Source organism: Hemiscyllium ocellatum, chromosome 38 (genome assembly GCF_020745735.1).
Source record: "Hemiscyllium ocellatum isolate sHemOce1 chromosome 38, sHemOce1.pat.X.cur, whole genome shotgun sequence".
In the NCBI taxonomy this organism is placed as follows: domain Eukaryota; kingdom Metazoa; phylum Chordata; class Chondrichthyes; order Orectolobiformes; family Hemiscylliidae; genus Hemiscyllium; species Hemiscyllium ocellatum.
Window position 1 is genome coordinate 34,751,477 of NC_083438.1, and position 16,619 is coordinate 34,768,095.

Below are 16,619 nucleotides of genomic sequence, written 5' to 3' on the forward strand. Positions count from 1 at the left end.
TACTCCTGGAACTTGGCGCGGATCGCGGCCTGGTCACGGTTGAGCCTCTTGCGGTACTTGCGGAGATACAAGCCGACAGTTTGGCGCCACTCCGTCAGGTGCTGTTTGGTGACCAGTTTGACCTCGTCCATGTAGACCACCATGTTGGAGCGCATCTCCTCCAGGTCACGGTGCAGACGATCCTTCGCCTCCTGCAAGTCGGAGCCCAACTGCTCGGCGTAGGGTCCCAATTCAGCCTGAAGACCCGCCCCAGAGCTCTCAAGCTCAGACATGCAGTCGGAGATCATGGCACTGTGAAACACCGGGGACACACCATTAACGACGCCAACGGGGAACGGACAGCACAGACCTCGCGGGAGAGAAAGCCAGCCAGAAACACGACAACAGACAGGGAGAGTCTCTTCGCAAGCTCAACAGAAACAACAGTCTTGGTTGCCAAGAATATGATGTTAGGAGGGTGAGAAGAGGGCAAACAAATTCGGCAACTCATTCCCCGGCAATTTCCATGAAATGACGGCAGTGCCAAGATTGGTGATTGGATTTTCAGGTACGGGGGTGGGTTGACTGAACAAGGAAAATAAGGAGCTGGAAATGGTGGGAGCGCAACAGGGTAAGGAGCGCCGCACTGTCGGGGGGTCAGTGCTGAGGGAGCGCCGCACTGTCGGAGGGTCAGTGCTGAGGGGAGTGCCGCACTGTCGGAGGGTCAGTGCTGAGGGAGTGCCGCACTGTCGGAGGGTCAGTGCTGAGGGAGTGCCGCACTGTCGGAGGGTCAGTGCTGAGGGAACGCCGCACTGTCGGAGGGTCAGTGCTGAGGGAGTGCCAGACTATCAGAGGGTCAGTGCTGAGGGAGAGTGCCGCACTGTCAGGGGGTCAGTGCTGAGGGAGTGCCGCACTGTCGGAGAGTCAGTGCTGAGGGAGTGCCGCACTGTCGGAGGGTCAGTGCTGAGGGAGAGTGCCGCACTGTCGGAGGGTCAGTGCTGAGGGAAGTGCCGCACTGTCGGAGGGTCAGTGCTGAGGGAGTGCCGCACTGTCGGAGGGTCAGTGCTGAGGGAGTGCCGCACTGTCGGAGGGTCAGTGCTGAGGGAACGCCGCACTGTCGGAGGGTCAGTGCTGAGGGAGTGCCAGACTATCAGAGGGTCAGTGCTGAGGGAGTGCCGCACTGTCAGGGGGTCAGTGCTGAGGGAGTGCCGCACTGTCGGAGAGTCAGTGCTGAGGGAGTGCCGCACTGTCGGAGGGTCAGTGCTGAGGAGTGCCGCACTGTCGGAGGGGTCAGTGCTGAGGGAGTGCCGCACTGTCGGAGGGTTCAGTGCTGAGGGAGTGACGCACTGTCGGAGGGTCAGTGCTGAGAGCGCGCCGTACTGTCGGTGGGTCAGTACTGAGGGAGTGCTGCACTGTTGGAGGGTCAGTGCTGAGGGAGTGCCGCACTGTCGGAGGGTCAGTGCTGAGGGAGCGCCGCACTGTCGGAGGGTCAGTGCTGAGAGAGTGGGCACTGTCGGAGGGTCAGTGCTGAGAGAGTGGGCACTGTCGGAGGGTCAGTGCTGAGGGAGTGCTGCACTGTCGAGGGTCAGTGCTGAGGGAGTGGGCATTGTGCGGTATATTTGACATTGTGATGAGTAAAGGGTCAGTATTTGCTCTTTCTATGAGACCCTCCCCCTCCCTTCGGGACACTCCCTAGCCCCACAGCGATCACCCGTGTTCTCTCTCTGGTCACAGCCTGGCTAAAGGGACAGAGTACAGGTGGGAGATTTTCGAGGGCTGTTCCTTATCCTGTGGAAACACCTTCAGACAAGGAATGATTTCGTTCATGAGGACACTGAAGTTTGTCAGAGCCTTGCTGTTTGTGAATTAGCGTCCTCACCTCCACCACCTCGGCCTGTTTTGTCGCTGGAATTTCGCCCTGTCACGTGGGAGGTGGATGGAGATACAAGGCAAGGGAGCAGTCGATGGACAACAGGACAACAGGAAGATTAGAGGGAGCTCGAGGTAATCACACACAGGTCGCCAGGCAGAAAGCATTCCCGGAGTTAGCCTTTATCAGGCATGTGGCAGACTCGGGAACGGGGAGGTGCTTTTGGAGCTGGACAGGGCCTTGGGTGAGGCTGGAGTGCTGTGTGGAGGTCTGCCCCCCCAGGACAACAGGAAGGATGGGATCGTAGAGGAGGGAGGGGCGCAGAGGGTGATTCACCAGGACAGTGCCCTGGGATGGAGCAGTTCAGCGATGGGCAGAGAGATGGATTCACTTGGGTTGCGTTATTTGGACCGGAGAAGATTGATGGGGGGGTGGGGGGTGGGAATTGAATAAGGTGATGATGAGGGGCACAGAGAAGGGGGGGGATGTTCCCTTCAATGGCAAGGTCAAGAGTGAAGGGGACAGAGGTGAAAGGGCAGGGGCTTTGGAGGAGAATGAGTTCCATGGAAGAGAGCAATGCCAGGGAGGGTTGGTGAAGGCAGCTTACCCTCACACCCGGGCACTTGGAATCGCGTGGTATTCCAGTTGGCAGGAGAGTGTGGTTAGTACAGGCAGGATGGCACAGAGAGAGAATGGACTGAGGGTCTCCGCTGTGTGGGAAGACCACCACCGTCTAGCTGGAAATGGCCACAGAGTGTGAATCGCTTGGGACATCCTGAGGTGGCATCAGTGCCAGGTGCTAGGGCAATGCAGCTCTGTGTTGTTGTGTGTCTCTATGCGTGTGTGGGCGTGCGTGCAGCCTGCACTCGGCCGGTGGCCATTCCCCTCAGGCCATGCTAACCCAGACACACGGCGTACTCACGAGAGTTGCTTGTCCACCTCGGCGATTTGCAGTTGCTGGAGCAGCCCATGGGTGGACTGAGCGAGATCATGGCTAAACGTCCAGAATTTCTCAACGGCATCTTCCCATTGGCTCTTGTCAGGGACCTGTTTCAGGGAATCTACCAGGGATCCTGAGGGAACACAACCACATCCCGATTCATCGAGGGTATGCTCATCCCTCACCATCCCCGTACACACCCCCCTCCAGCCCCTACACCCCCTCCCTATCTCTGTAACCCCCTCCAGTCCCTACATCCCCTCCCTATGTCTGTAACCCCTCCAGTCCCTACACCCCCTCCCTATCTCTGTAACCCCCTCCAGCCCCTACACCCCCTCCCTATCTCTGTAACCCCCTCCAGCCCTACACCCTCCCTACCTCTGTAACCCCTCCAGTCCCTACACCCCCTCCCTATCTCTGTAGCCCCTCCAGCCCCTACACCTCCTCCCTATCTCTGTAACCCCTCCATCCCCTACACCCCCTCCTATCTCTGTAACCCCCTCCAGTCCCTACACCCCCTCCCTATCTCTGTAACCCCCTCCAGTCCCTACACCCCTCCCTATCTCTGTTACCCCCTCCAGTCCCTACACCCCCTCCCTATCTCTGTAACCCCTCCAGTCCCTACACCCCATCCCTATCTCTGTAACCCCTCAGTCCCTACACCCCTCCCTATCTCTGTAACCCTCCTCCAGTCCCTACACCCCCTCCCTATCTCCTGTAACCCCCTCCAGTCCCTACACCCCCTCCCTATCTCTGTAAACCCCTCCAGCCCCTACACCCCCTCCCTATCTCTGTAACTCCTCCAGCCCCTACACCCCCTCCCTATCTCTGTAACCCCCTCCAGCCCCTACACCTCTGCACGGCCCTCCTGATGTGTTAATGCTGTTGTTAACGTGTACAACCCAGCGTTCTCACAAATTTGTGAATACCCAGTTCTCAGGATATTGTTTCCCAGTCTGTTTGCCATGTTGTTAATAGGTAATTAACTGACTAAATTATCCTGCTGTACTTCACAATGTTAAAATCTCCTCCCCACTCCCCCCCCCCCCCAACCACAATAACATAAAAATTATCTCAGTGAATTGCAGATCGTGTGAACAGCAAACTCAGCTATAAATCCACCCAGCCAGTGATCACAGTCATTCACACCTCGGTAACATTTTAAAACATCCCGGACGTTTTATGATTCTGTTAACATCCAGGCTTCCACTGTGAGTGTGTATGAGTGTGTGTGTGAGTGTGTGTGTGTGTGTGTGTGTGCGCGCGAGAGTGTGTGTGTGAATGTATGAGTGTGAGTGTGAGTGCGTGTGTGAGTGTGAGTGACTGTGTGAATTTGTGTGTGTGAGTGTGAGTGAGTGTGTTTGAGTTCGTGAGAATGTGTGTGAGTGAGAGTGTGAGTGTGTGTGTGTGTGTGTGAGTGTGAGTGTGTGTGAGTGAGTGTGTGAGAAGGTGTGTGAGTGAGAGTGAGTGTGTATGTGTGTGAGTGTGATTGTGTGTGTGAGTCTGTGTGTGTGTGAGTCTGTGTGCGAGTCTCTGTGTGTGTGTGTGTGAGTGAGTTTGTGTGTGTGAGTGTGAGTGAGTGTGAGTGTGTGTGAGTGTGTGTGTGTGTGAGTGTGAGTGAGTGTGTGTGTGAGTGTGAGTGTGTGTGTGTGAGTGTGTGTGTGTGAGTTTGTGTGTGTGAGTGTGAGTGTGAGTGAGTGTGTGTGTGAGTGTGTGTGAGTGAGTGAGTGTGAGTGAGTGAGTGTGTGAGTGTGTGTGTGGGTGTGAGTGTGTGTGTGAGTGTGAGTGTGAGTGAGTGTGTTGTGAGTGTGAGTGTGAGTGAGTGTGAGTGTGTTTTGGACACTGCTATGATAGGTTACAACATCCCGATATGTTTGTGTTGTCTTTAAAACCGGAGAATGGGTTGAACCGTCCGCGGTGTTTCTGATGCCCTGAGGCTGCAGTGAGACCTGCTGGCTGCAGTGCCCACGTGTTTACCATGTCGTTCACATCCTGCCTTCCGTCTGTAACACCGAGAAAGGGGAGTCTCCCACCGTCTTTACAACGTAGCTAACACTGAGCAATCAGATACAACCTTCTGAGTTGCTGGTCAATGCCGAGCTGAGGGGGACAATCTTGCCACTACGTTTATGATGCCTTTACCATCTCCCTGACGGGGGGGTAAACCATCCTGGAGAGTTTACGATGTCAATACAAAGTGGAAGCCATCCAATTTATGATATCATTAACGTGTCGCAGGCAGACAGGATCACTTCAGAATGTTTACCATGCCCATCACACACAGTCAAGTTCTCCTTACATTATGTTTACAATGCTGCTAAGATACACTAAAGTTCTCCGTCCCTCACGTTTACGATGCTGCTAAGATGCACTAAAGTTCTCCTTCCCTCATGTTTACGATGCTGCTAAGATACACTAAAGTTCTCCGTCCCTCACGTTTAAGATGCTGCTAAGATGCACTAAAGTTCACCTTCCCTCACGTTTACGATGCTGCTAAGATACACTAAAGTTCTCCTTCCCTCACGTTTACGATGCTGCTAAGATGCACTAAAGTTCACCTTCCCTCACGTTTACGATGCTGCTAAGATGCACTAAAGTTCTCCTTCCCTCAGGTTAAGATGCTGCTAAGATACACTAAAGTTCACCTTCCCTCACGTTTACGATGCTGCTAAGATGCACTAAAGTTCTCCTTCCCTCACGTTTACGATGCTGCTAAGATGCACTAACGTTCTCCTTCCCTCAGGTTAAGATGCTGCTAAGATACACTAAAGTTCTCCTTCCCTCGCGTTTACGATGCTGCTAAGATGCACTAAAGTTCTCCTTCCCTCATGTTTACAATGCTGCTAAGATACACTAAACTTCCCCATCCCTCACATTTACGATGCTGCTAAGATACACTAAAGTTCTCCTTCCCTCATGTTTACAATGCAGCTAAGATACACTAAAGTTATCCTTCCATCACGTTTACGATGCTGCTAAGATGCACTAAAGTTCTCCGTCCCTCACGTTTACGATGCTGCTAAAATACACTAAAGTTCTCCTTCCCTCATGTTTATGATGCTGCTAAGATACACTAAAGTTCCCCATCCCTCACGTTTACGATGCTGCTAAGATACACTAAAGTTCACCTTCCCTCACATTTACGATGCTGCTAAGATACACTAAAGTTCTCTGTCCCTCAGGTTAAGATGCTGCTAAGATACACTAAAGTTCACCTTCCCTCACGTTTACGATGCTGCTAAGATACACTAAAGTTCTCCTTCCCTCACGTTTACGATGCTGCTAAGATGCACTAACGTTCTCCTTCCCTCAGGTTAAGATGCTGCTAAGATACACTAAAGTTCTCCTTCCCTCGCGTTTACGATGCTGCTAAGATGCACTAAAGTTCTCCTTCCCTCATGTTTACAATGCTGCTAAGATACACTAAACTTCCCCATCCCTCACATTTACGATGCTGCTAAGATACACTAAAGTTCTCCTTCCCTCATGTTTACAATGCAGCTAAGATACACTAAAGTTATCCTTCCATCACGTTTACGATGCTGCTAAGATGCACTAAAGTTCTCCGTCCCTCACGTTTACGATGCTGCTAAAATACACTAAAGTTCTCCTTCCCTCATGTTTATGATGCTGCTAAGATACACTAAAGTTCCCCATCCCTCACGTTTACGATGCTGCTAAGATACACTAAAGTTCACCTTCCCTCACATTTACGATGCTGCTAAGATACACTAAAGTTCTCTGTCCCTCATGTTTACGATGCTGCTAAGATACACTAAAGTTCCCCATCCCTCACGTTTACGATGCTGCTAAGATACACTAATGTTCTCCTTCCCTCACGTTTACGATGCTGCTAAGATGCACTAAAGTTCCCCATCCCTCACGTTTACGATGCTGCTAAGATACACTAAAGTTCTCCGTCCCTCACGTTTATGATGCTGCTAAGATACACTAAAGTTCTCCTTCCCTCACGTTTACGATGCTGCTAAAATACACTAAAGTTCTCCTTCCATCATGTTTACGACGCTGCTAAGATACACTAAAGTTCTCTGTCCCTCATGTTTACGATGCTGCTAAGATGCACTAAAGTTCCCCATCCCTCACATTTACGATGCTGCTAAGATACACTAAAGTTCTCCATCCCTCACGTTTATGATGCTGCTAAGATGCACTAAAGTTCCCCATCCCTCACGTTTACGATGCTGCTAAGATACACTAATGTTCTCCTTCCCTCACGTTTACGATGCTGCTAAGATGCACTAAAGTTCTCCTTCCCTCACGTTTACGATGCTGCTAAGATACACTAAAGTTCACCTTCCCTCATGTTTACAATGCTGCTAAGATGCACTAAAGTTCTCTTTCCCTCACATTTACGATGCTGCTAAGATACACTAAAGTTCACCTTCCCTCATGTTTACGATGCTGCTAAGATACACTAAAGTTCTCCTTCCCTCACGTCTACGATGTCGCTAAGATACACTAAAGTTCACCTTCCCTCACATTTACGATGCTGCTGAGATACACTAAAGTTCTCCTTCCCTCACGTTTACGATGCTGCTAAGATGCACTAAAGTTCTCCTTCCCTCACGTTTACGATGTCGCTAACCCACAGGGAGATGCTGTTGAGCCTGGCCCCTGGGGAGCTGTCCCTTTGTGAGCTGCTGTCCCTGGATTGTTACCCAGACGGCTCATTCCATCACCTATTCCACAGGGAGAGCCGAGGGATAGCGGGGATTGGGATTGGGATTGGGGGGGGTGGTGGGGATGGTTGAAAAGCATAGCCACTTACCCACGATCAGGAGCACGGTGAGGACAGCGGTAAAGCCCTTCATGGTTCTTTGTTTCTGCTGGAACTTACAGAGAGAGAAAAAATCAAATTAGAAACCAATTTCCAAAAGAAATAACATCACAGTCTGCACACGGTAATTAAGGCTGGGTGTAATTACTCAGAGGCTTCCGAAAATCCCAGGCAGTGTTTTCTCTCTCTCTCTCTCTCTCGCTGTGTGTCAGCAAAGTGAATCAGTCCAGACTAGCCCTGCTTTTATATAGCTCAGCTCAGGGGAGCAGAGTCAGCAAGGGTTACTCTGGGTCAGTGTGTGTGTATATCTTGGCAGCGTCTGGTTTGCCCACACGCTCTATCAACAGCCCCCAACATTGTCTTCTCCCCCCCACTGACCCAGCTTCCCCCTCCCCACAGACGCAAAGCCACCTCCCCCAGTCTCAATCTGTTTCACCCCCCTGGGATTCAGCGCACAGAGGTTTGTGCTTGACCTGAGCTTATTCCCGACTGTGGCCACAGTGACACTGGGACCTGGGATACCACGCTCCGTTCAGCTACTGCGTGCCAGGGGATGGACTGCAGGAGAGAACGTTCCCTGCTCCACATTGTCCTGCTCACTTTCCCACTGAATTAGCCAGCCTCAGAAACACAGACCCCCACAAACAATGGCCAGCGGAGCCCCTCTCCCCTCTCCCCTCTCCCCTCTTCTCTCTTCTCTTCCCGTCTCTCTCCATTCCAAACTTTCACAACTGGCTACGTTCTGTTTTATCACTCTCTCTGTCTCTGTCTCTGTCTCTCTCTCTCCCCCTCCACTCACTTCTCTCTCTCTCTCTCTCTCTCGTCTCTTCCTCCCTCTCTCCTTCTCCCCAACCCACACTCTCACCTCCTCCACTCTCTCTCCATCTCTCCCTTTCTCTCTCTCACCCCAATCTTTCTCCCCCGTCTCACTCTCTCTGTCCCCCCTCACTTCTCTCTCTCTCCCTCCACCCCTCTCATTCTCTCTCTCTCTCTCCATCTCTATCTCTCTCTCCCCCTCTCACTTTCTCTCCCCCCGCTCTCTCCATCTCTTGCTCTCTCTCCCTCCTCTCTCTCCCTTCTCCCTCTGTCTTCTCCCCCCCCACCGTGTCTCTCTCTCCCCCACCTCTCTCTTTGTACCCACCTCCCACCCTCACTTTTCTCGCCATTTCGAGTTGATTTGGAGCAGCGCAGAAACACTGGGGCTGATCTCCGCATGGAGAGGGGGATCGTGTGGAGGGTCAGTGCTGAGGGAGTGGGCACTGTCGGAGGGTCAGTGCTGAGGGAGTGGGCACTGTCGGAGGGTCAGTGCTGAGGGAGCAGGCACTGTCGGAGGGTCAGTGCTGAGGGAGTGGGCACTGTCGGAGGGTCAGTGCTGAGGGAGCAGGCACTGTCGGAGGGTCAGTGCTGAGGGAGTGGGCACTGTCGGAGGGTCAGTGCTGAGGGAGCGGGCACTGTCGGAGGGTCAGTGCTGAGGGAGTGGGCACTGTTGGAGGGTCAGTGCTGAGGGAGCGGGCACTGTCGGAGGGTCAGTGCTGAGGGAGTGGGCACTGTCGGAGGGTCAGTGCTGAGGGAGTGGGCACTATTGGAAGTTGTGAGAGAGAGCTGAGTGGTAATGGGCTGGGTATATTGGAGGGTGTGTGGGTAGGCGAGGGTGGGCGGGGTCTCCACATTCGGGGCTAACACTTCCCCACCAAAACAGACCCTGACAAAACAGGCTTGGGATCTTGCTGTGTGCAAGTCAGTCTCCACCTCACAGAAATACCTCAGTGTCCTCTTCTCTCGAGTGAACCTGAACTCATTTCCAGCACCTTCCTAGATCCCTTGGTATAACCTGTGCCCTGAGGACAGTCAGGATTCGTGAAAGTCACGAAAGTTGCTATAGAAATGCACGTGGCCTCCCACTCCTCCCTTCCCTGCTCCTTTCTAACCTCCCCTCGCTCATGCACAGTGCCCCTTTATTCTTGCCTCTTACCTCCTGCCAGTTCCTGACCAGTGTCGCTGTGAGAGAGGTACTGAGCTGGCTGGCTGCCTTTATATCTATCGCTCTGTATCTGTGTGTATCTCCCTGGGAGCTGCAGTTAGCACACACTCTGACACATCACCCCAGCTCAGAGACTCAGAGTCTAAAGTCCCTTCTCAAACACTGGCGGCCCCTCTTATCTCCACTATCTTGGGACTACTTGGCAGAGATAAGGTATCCCTGAGCTATTCCAATTCCCTAGGAATGGGTGTGTGTGTGTGTGTGTGTGTGTGTGTGTGTGTGTGTGTGTGTGTGTGTGTGTGTGTGTGTGTGTGTGTGTGTGTAACAGAGATAGAGAGAATGTGTGTGAGAGAGAGTGCATGTGTGTGAGAGATATTGTGGTGTGTCTGTGTAAGTGTGTGTAAGAGAGTCTGTGAAGGTGAGTCTCTGTGTGTGTCTTTGTGGGTGTGTGAGAAATAGAGTTTGTGTGAGTGTGAGAGTGTGTGTTGTATGAGAGTGTGTGTGTGCAAGAGAGAGTGTGTGAGAAAGTGTGCGTATGTGTGATAGAAAGAGTGTGCGTGGTTTGAGAGAGTGGGTCTGTGTGTGTGTGAGACAGAGACTGTGTGCGAGTGTGTGTGTGTTTATGAGAGACTGTGTGCTTGAGTGTGTGTATATTTGAGACTGTATGTGTGTGTGAGAGAGTTGCGTTTGAGTGTGCGTGTGTGTGTGAGTGTATGTGAGTGTGTGTGTGTATATGTGTGTGTGAGAGAGTGTGTGTTTGTGTGTGTGAGAGAGAGTGTGTGAGAGAGAGTATGAGTGTGTGTGTGTGTGTGTGTGAGAGACTGTGTGTGCGTATGTGTGTGTGAGAGTGTGTGTGTGTGTATGTGAGTGTGTGTGTATATATGACAGACTGTGTGCATATGTGTGTGAGAGAGTGTGTGTTTGAGTGTGTGTGTGCGTGTGAGAGACTGTGCATATGTGTGTGTGCGGGAGAGAGTGTATGTTTGAGTGTGTGTGTGTGTGAGTGTATGTGTGTGTGTGAGTGTGTGTATATGTGCGAGAGACTGTGCGTATGTGTGTGTGCGGGAGAGAGTGTATGTTTGAGTGTGTGGGTGTGAGTGTGTGTGAGTGTATGTGTGTGTGTGAGTGTGTGTATATGTGCGAGAGACTGTGTGTGTGTGTGTGTGTGAGAGTGTGTGTGCGTGTCTGTGAGTGTGTGTGCGTGCGTGTGTATGTGTGTGTGAATGTGTGAGTGTGTGTGCGGTGGAAGGAGAGATTCTGAACTTCCTTCCTTGTCTCCTTCGGAATGCTGCTTCCTGAGGAACCAGGTCCCTGGGTCTGATGTTCCCTTGTCTGTGCCTGGAATATTAATACCTCCCTGTCTTTCTGAGCAGCGGCTGCTGTATTCTGAGGGATGTCACAACATCCTGTGGTTATATCCACCCTGTTTAAATGGAACAGCGATTCTAGCAGCTTCAGTGAAACGCTGTCGCTCTGTGCCAGGGTCACGAGCTGTGGGGGTAGTGGCACTTCAACTCTTCCCCACACTAAAGGGTCAGTGCTGAGGAACCTTCCGGAAACTGTGGAACAGGTTCAGCAGGGGAATGAAATGTCGCAAGTGTTTTCAGATGCAGACGAATCACAATCTGATAGACTGGGTCAAGGGTTTTGTGTTAGGCTGGGGGTTATTTGTCAGTTTCTGCCTAATGGTTACCTTTGACTAAACAGAGGGATCAACCGGTAACCAGTTTGTACCACATAACCTCTCTCGAACAGACCACTCTCTGATCATGACATTACTCTGCTCCCATGATGCTTCAGGGGAGCGTCATACCAGACTCTAATTTGACGTAAGCCGCAAAACGAGACTTGGTCCAGCTCGGCCAAACAGTGTCATAGAGTCCTACAGCACGGAACGAGACCCTTCGGCCCAACCAGCCCCTGCTGACCCTAATCCCAAACTAAACTAGTCCCAGCTGCCTGCTCCTGGCCCATCTCCCTCCAAACGTTTCCTGCTCATGTCCTTATCCAAATGCTTTTTAAACGCTGTAACTGTCCCCACACCCCTCCCCACTTCCTCAGGAAGGTCATTCCACACACGGACCACCCTCTGGGGAAAAACTTTGCCCCTCGTGTCTTTTTAACATCTCTCCTCTCACCTTAAAAACACACCCCTTAGTCTCGAAATCCCCCCACCCCAGGGAAAAGACACTTGACATTAACCCTATCTATTGCCCCCTCATGGTTTTATAAACCTCTATAAGGTCACCCCTCAGCCTCTGACGCTCCGGGGAAAACAGCTCCAGGCTATCCAGCCTCTCCTGATAACGCAAACCCTCCCATTCCCGGCAACATCCTGGGAAATCTCTCCAGAACCCTCTCCAGTTTAATAATATCCTTCCTATAACAGGGTGACCAGAACTGGACACAGTATTCCAGAAGGGACCTCCCCAATGTCCTGTACAACCTCAACACGACGTCCCAAACTCCTACACTCAAAGGGCTGAGCAATGAAGGGGAGTGTGTGAAACCCCTTCGTAACCCTCCCCTGTCTGTATGTGATGGAAACTTCAAAGAATGGTGTACCTGAACCCCTAGGTCTCTCTGTTCGATAACACTATCAACAGGAGGACATCAATATCCATACTTCATCTGAAATTTAGGCCAATCAAACACCATCACTAATAAAAGAGTCTCTGACCATTATCTCCTGACCTTCCACGGTGTTCCCATCACTGAATCCCCCCACTGTCACCATCCTGGGGGGTTACCATTGACCAGAAACCCAACTGGACCCACCACATCAACACAGCGGCTCCAAGAGCAGGTCAGAGGCTGGGAATCCTGTAGTGAGTAACTCCCCTCCTGACTCCCCCCAAAGCCTGTCCCACCATTGACAAGGCCCAAGGCAGGAGGGGGAGGGAATACTCCCCACTTGCCCCTGGATGGGGGCAGCTCCAACAACACTCAAGAAGCTCGACATCATTCGGGGACAAAGCAGCCCCCGCTGGATTGGCCCCACACCCACAAACATCCCCTCCCATCCCCCACCGACGCTCAGTAACAGCTGTGTGTACCATTCCCTCCCTCCCCCCACCCCCCTCAGTAACAGCAGTGTGTACCATCCCCTCCCTCCCCCACCCCACCTCAGTAACAGCAGTGTGTACCATCCCCTCCCTCCCCCCACCCCACCTCAGTAACAGCAGTGTGTACCATCCCCTCCCTCCCCCCACCCCACCTCAGTAACAGCAGTGTGTACCATCCCTTCCCTCCCCTCATCGACGCTCAGTAACAGCAGTGTGTACCATCAGCACAGACCCTCCAACAGTCCCCACTCCCTCAGCACTGAACCTCCGACCGTGCGGCGCTCCCTCAGCACTGACCCTCCGACTGTGCGGCGCTCCCTCAGCACTGACCCTCCGACAGTGCGGCACTCCCTCAGCACTGACCCTCCGACAGTGCGGCACTCCCTCAGCACTGACCCTCCAACAGTGTGGTGCTCCCTGATCCTCCACCCCTGTGGTCGTCTCTCAAGCCTGTGTGAAAACATGCCTCAGAATGTAGAACAACGAACATTCTAGTTTAGGCCCTTCGGCCCTCAATGTTGTGCTAGCCTCTGAAACCACCTGAAGCTGATATAAACTACACTATCCCATTATTAGCGATATGTTTATCCAATGATCATTCAGAATGTAGGAACTAAGAGTAGGATTTGACCATTCAGCCCCTCTGATCTGCTACCCCATTCAGTACCATCATGGCTGCTCTCACCTGGGCCTCATCTCCCCCGTCGCGCCCTCTCCCCATAACCCTTTAACTCCGTTATTGTCTAAAAACCCAAATGAGGACGCATACTCTCTGCATCCCATCTTAGAGTGGCCTAGTGGCTCAGTGTTTAGCGCTTATACCTCACAGCACCAGGGACCCAGGTTCAATTCCACCCTCAGGCAACTATCTGTGTGGAGTTTGCATATTCACCATGTGCCTGCGTGGGTTTCCTCCCACAATCCAAAGATATGCAGGTTAGTGTGGATTGGCCATGGGAAATTGTCCCATAGTGTCCAGGGATGTGCAGGTTAGGGTGGATTGGCCATGAAATATTGTCCCATAGTGCCCAGGGATGTGCAAGTTAGGGTGGATTGGCCATGGGAAATTGTCCCATAGTGCCCAGGGATGTGCAGGTTAGGGTGGATTGGCCATGCTAAATTGTCCCATAGTGTCCAGGGATGTGCAGGTTAGGGTGGATTGGCCATGGGAAATTATCCCATAGTACCCAGGGATGTGCAGGTTAGGGTGGATTGGCCATGCTAAATTGTCCCATAGTGCCCAGGGATGTGCAGGTTAGGGTGGATTGGCCATACTAATTTGTCCCATAGATCCCAGGGATGTGCAGGTTAGGGTGGATTGGCCATGCTAAATTGTCCCATAGTGTCCAGGGATGTGCAGGTTAGGGTGGATTGGCCATGGGAAATTATCCCATAGTACCCAGGGATGTGCAGGTTAGGGTGGATTGGCCATGCTAAATTGTCCCATAGTGCCCAGGGATGTGCAGGTTAGGGTGGATTGGCCATGCTAAATTGTCCCATAGTGCCCAGGGATGTGCAGGTTAGGGTGGATTGGCCATGCTAAATTGTCCCATAGTGTCCAGGGATGTGCAGGTTAGGGTGGATTGGCCATGCTAAATTGTCCCATAGTGCCCAGGGATGTGCAGGTTAGTGTGGATTGGTCATGGGAAATTGCCCCATAGTGTCCGGGGATGTGCAGGTTAGGGTGGATTGGACATGGGAAATGGTCCCATAGTGCCCAGGGATGTGCAGGTTATGTTGGATTGGCCATGCTAAATTGTCCCATAGTGCCCAGGGATGTGCAGGTTAGGGTGGATTGGACATGGGAAATGGTCCCATAGTGCCCAGGGATGTGCAGGTTAGGATGGATTGGCCATGGGAAATTGTCCCATAATGCCCAGGGAGGTGCAGATTAGGATGGATTGGCCATGCTAAATTGTCCCATAGTGCCCAGGGATGTGCAGGTTAGGGTGGATTGGCCATGGGAAATTATCCCATCGTGCCCAGGGATGTGCAGGTTAGAGTGGATTGGCCATGCTAAATTGTCCCATAGTGCCCAGGGATGTGCAGGTTAGTGTGGATTGGTCATGGGAAATTGCCCCATAGTGTCCGGGGATGTGCAGGTTAGGGTGGATTGGACATGGGAAATTGTCCCATAGTGCCCATGGATGTGCAGGTTAGGGTGGATTGGCCATGCTAAATTGTCCCATAGTGCCCAGGGATGTGCAGGTTAGTGTGAATTGGCCATGGGAAATTGTCCCATAGTGCCCAGGGATGTGCAGGTTAGGGTGGATTGGCCATGGGAAACTGTCCCATAGTGTCCATGGTTGTGCAGGGTTGGCCATGGGAACTGCAGGGTTACAGTGATTGGGTGGGATGGGCTTTGGAGGGTTGGCGTAGACTTGATGCCCAAAATGGCCTCCTCCCACACTTTGCCAATCCCTTTTCATGTGTTCCCCTGAACTCTGGGCCGAAACTGATCAACCTCTCTCTCCGTGAGACAGACTCCTCATCTCTGGGAATAATTTGCTGAACTCAGGGCATTGAGTCAGTAACAATCCTGGAAAACAGTTTACAGGCTTGATAAATTCACCTCTAGTGTTTTAGAGATTTTGGTGATATTGCTGAAGATGTGCAGTACTTAATGTTGCCCTCTCTCTCTCTCTCCCTCCCTCTCTTCCTCTGTTGCTTCCTCCCTCTCTCTCTCTCCCTCCCTCCCTCTCTCCCTCCCTCTCTTTCTCTCACTCTCTCTCTTCCTCTGTCTCTCCCTCCGTCTCTCATTCTCTCTCTCTCTCTTCCTCTGTCTCTCTCTCTCCCTCTCTCTCTCTCCCTCCCTCTCTCCCTCTCTCTCTCCCTCCCTCTCTCTCTCACTCTCTCTCTCCCCCTCCTTCTCTCTCTCACTCTCTCTCTTTTCCTCTGTCTCTCCCTCCTTCTCTCCCTCCCTCTCTCTCCCCCTCGCTCTCTCGCCCTCTCTCTCTCTCTCTCTTTCTTTCTCTGTCTCTGTCTCTGTCTCTCTCTCTCTATTTCTCGCTCTGTCTCTCTCTCTCTCTCTCTCCCCCTTGTTCTCTCTCTCTCTCGAACAGACTGCGTGGCTCTTGTATCAGAGTCCATCTCTCCTGAGTCAGATTTGTTCCAACAAGCCGGTATGATTCACCCACAGTCAGTCGCAGAGTGCACATATTAATGATCTTATCTCGGTGCCTGTTGTTAATGTGGAATGTAATCGGCTAAGGGTCACTCGCACAGATTTGATTTGTAGACTTTGACCTGAAAAGCCACTATTGAACTTGATCTGACTGTTAACATCTCCGGGATTGAGAATTGTTGGAGAGGCAGTTTGACGATCCAGGAGAGATTGGAGATTGGAAACAGCGAGTGAATCTCAGGACACACCCCACTGTGTCAAAAGCAAATTCAGCGGCTCTCCCAAGTTCCCAGCTTGTTTTCCGAATTCTCTGTCTCTTCCCAGTTTGACACTTAACTCGCCTGTCCCTCAAACACGACTCCCGTACACCCCTCGGACAAATCCTCTGATCCTGAGGATCCTCCTCAAGGATCAATGACTGGAGACACACAGAAGATCAAACTAGGGGTCCACAGGGACCCTCAAACTGATGAGAGTTTCTAACCATCTCCCCAGCAGATCCTCCCAGGGGTGGGAATTAAGGGGGGAGATGGTCACAGGGTCAGGAAGGAACAGACAGTCACAGAGGTTTGGAGGGTGTTAGGAAGAGGTTGAGGGAGTGCTGCACTGTCAGAGGGTCAGTGCTGAGGGAGTGCCGCACTGTCGGAGGGTCAGTGCTGAGGGAGTGCCGCACTGTCAGAGGGTCAGTGCTGAGGGAGTGCTGCACTGTTGGAGGGTCAGTGCTGAGGGAGTGCCGCACTGTCAGAGGGTCAGTGCTGAGGGAGTGCCGCACTGTCGGAGGGTCAGTGCTGAGGGAGTGGGCACTGTCGGAGGGTCAGTGCTGAGGTAGTAGGCACTGTGGGAGGGTCAGTGCTGAGGGAAT

At 52.2% G+C, this 16,619-nt stretch overlaps 1 protein-coding gene across 1 annotated transcript in view; it reads right to left on the reverse strand.

The window, feature by feature from the left end:
- The window catches only part of LOC132833997 (apolipoprotein E-like), a 10,146-nt gene extending 495 nt beyond the window's left edge, over positions 1-9,651 (reverse strand). The window contains exons 1-4 of the mRNA XM_060852709.1: positions 9,560-9,651; positions 7,579-7,642; positions 2,772-2,922; positions 4-291 (exon numbers count right to left, since the gene is read on the reverse strand). Of these exons, the coding sequence (XP_060708692.1) occupies positions 4-291; positions 2,772-2,922; positions 7,579-7,621 (482 nt within the window). The 5' untranslated portion in view covers positions 7,622-7,642; positions 9,560-9,651. The remainder of the gene's footprint in view (positions 1-3; positions 292-2,771; positions 2,923-7,578; positions 7,643-9,559) is intronic.
- Positions 9,652-16,619: the final 6,968 nt, after the last annotated feature.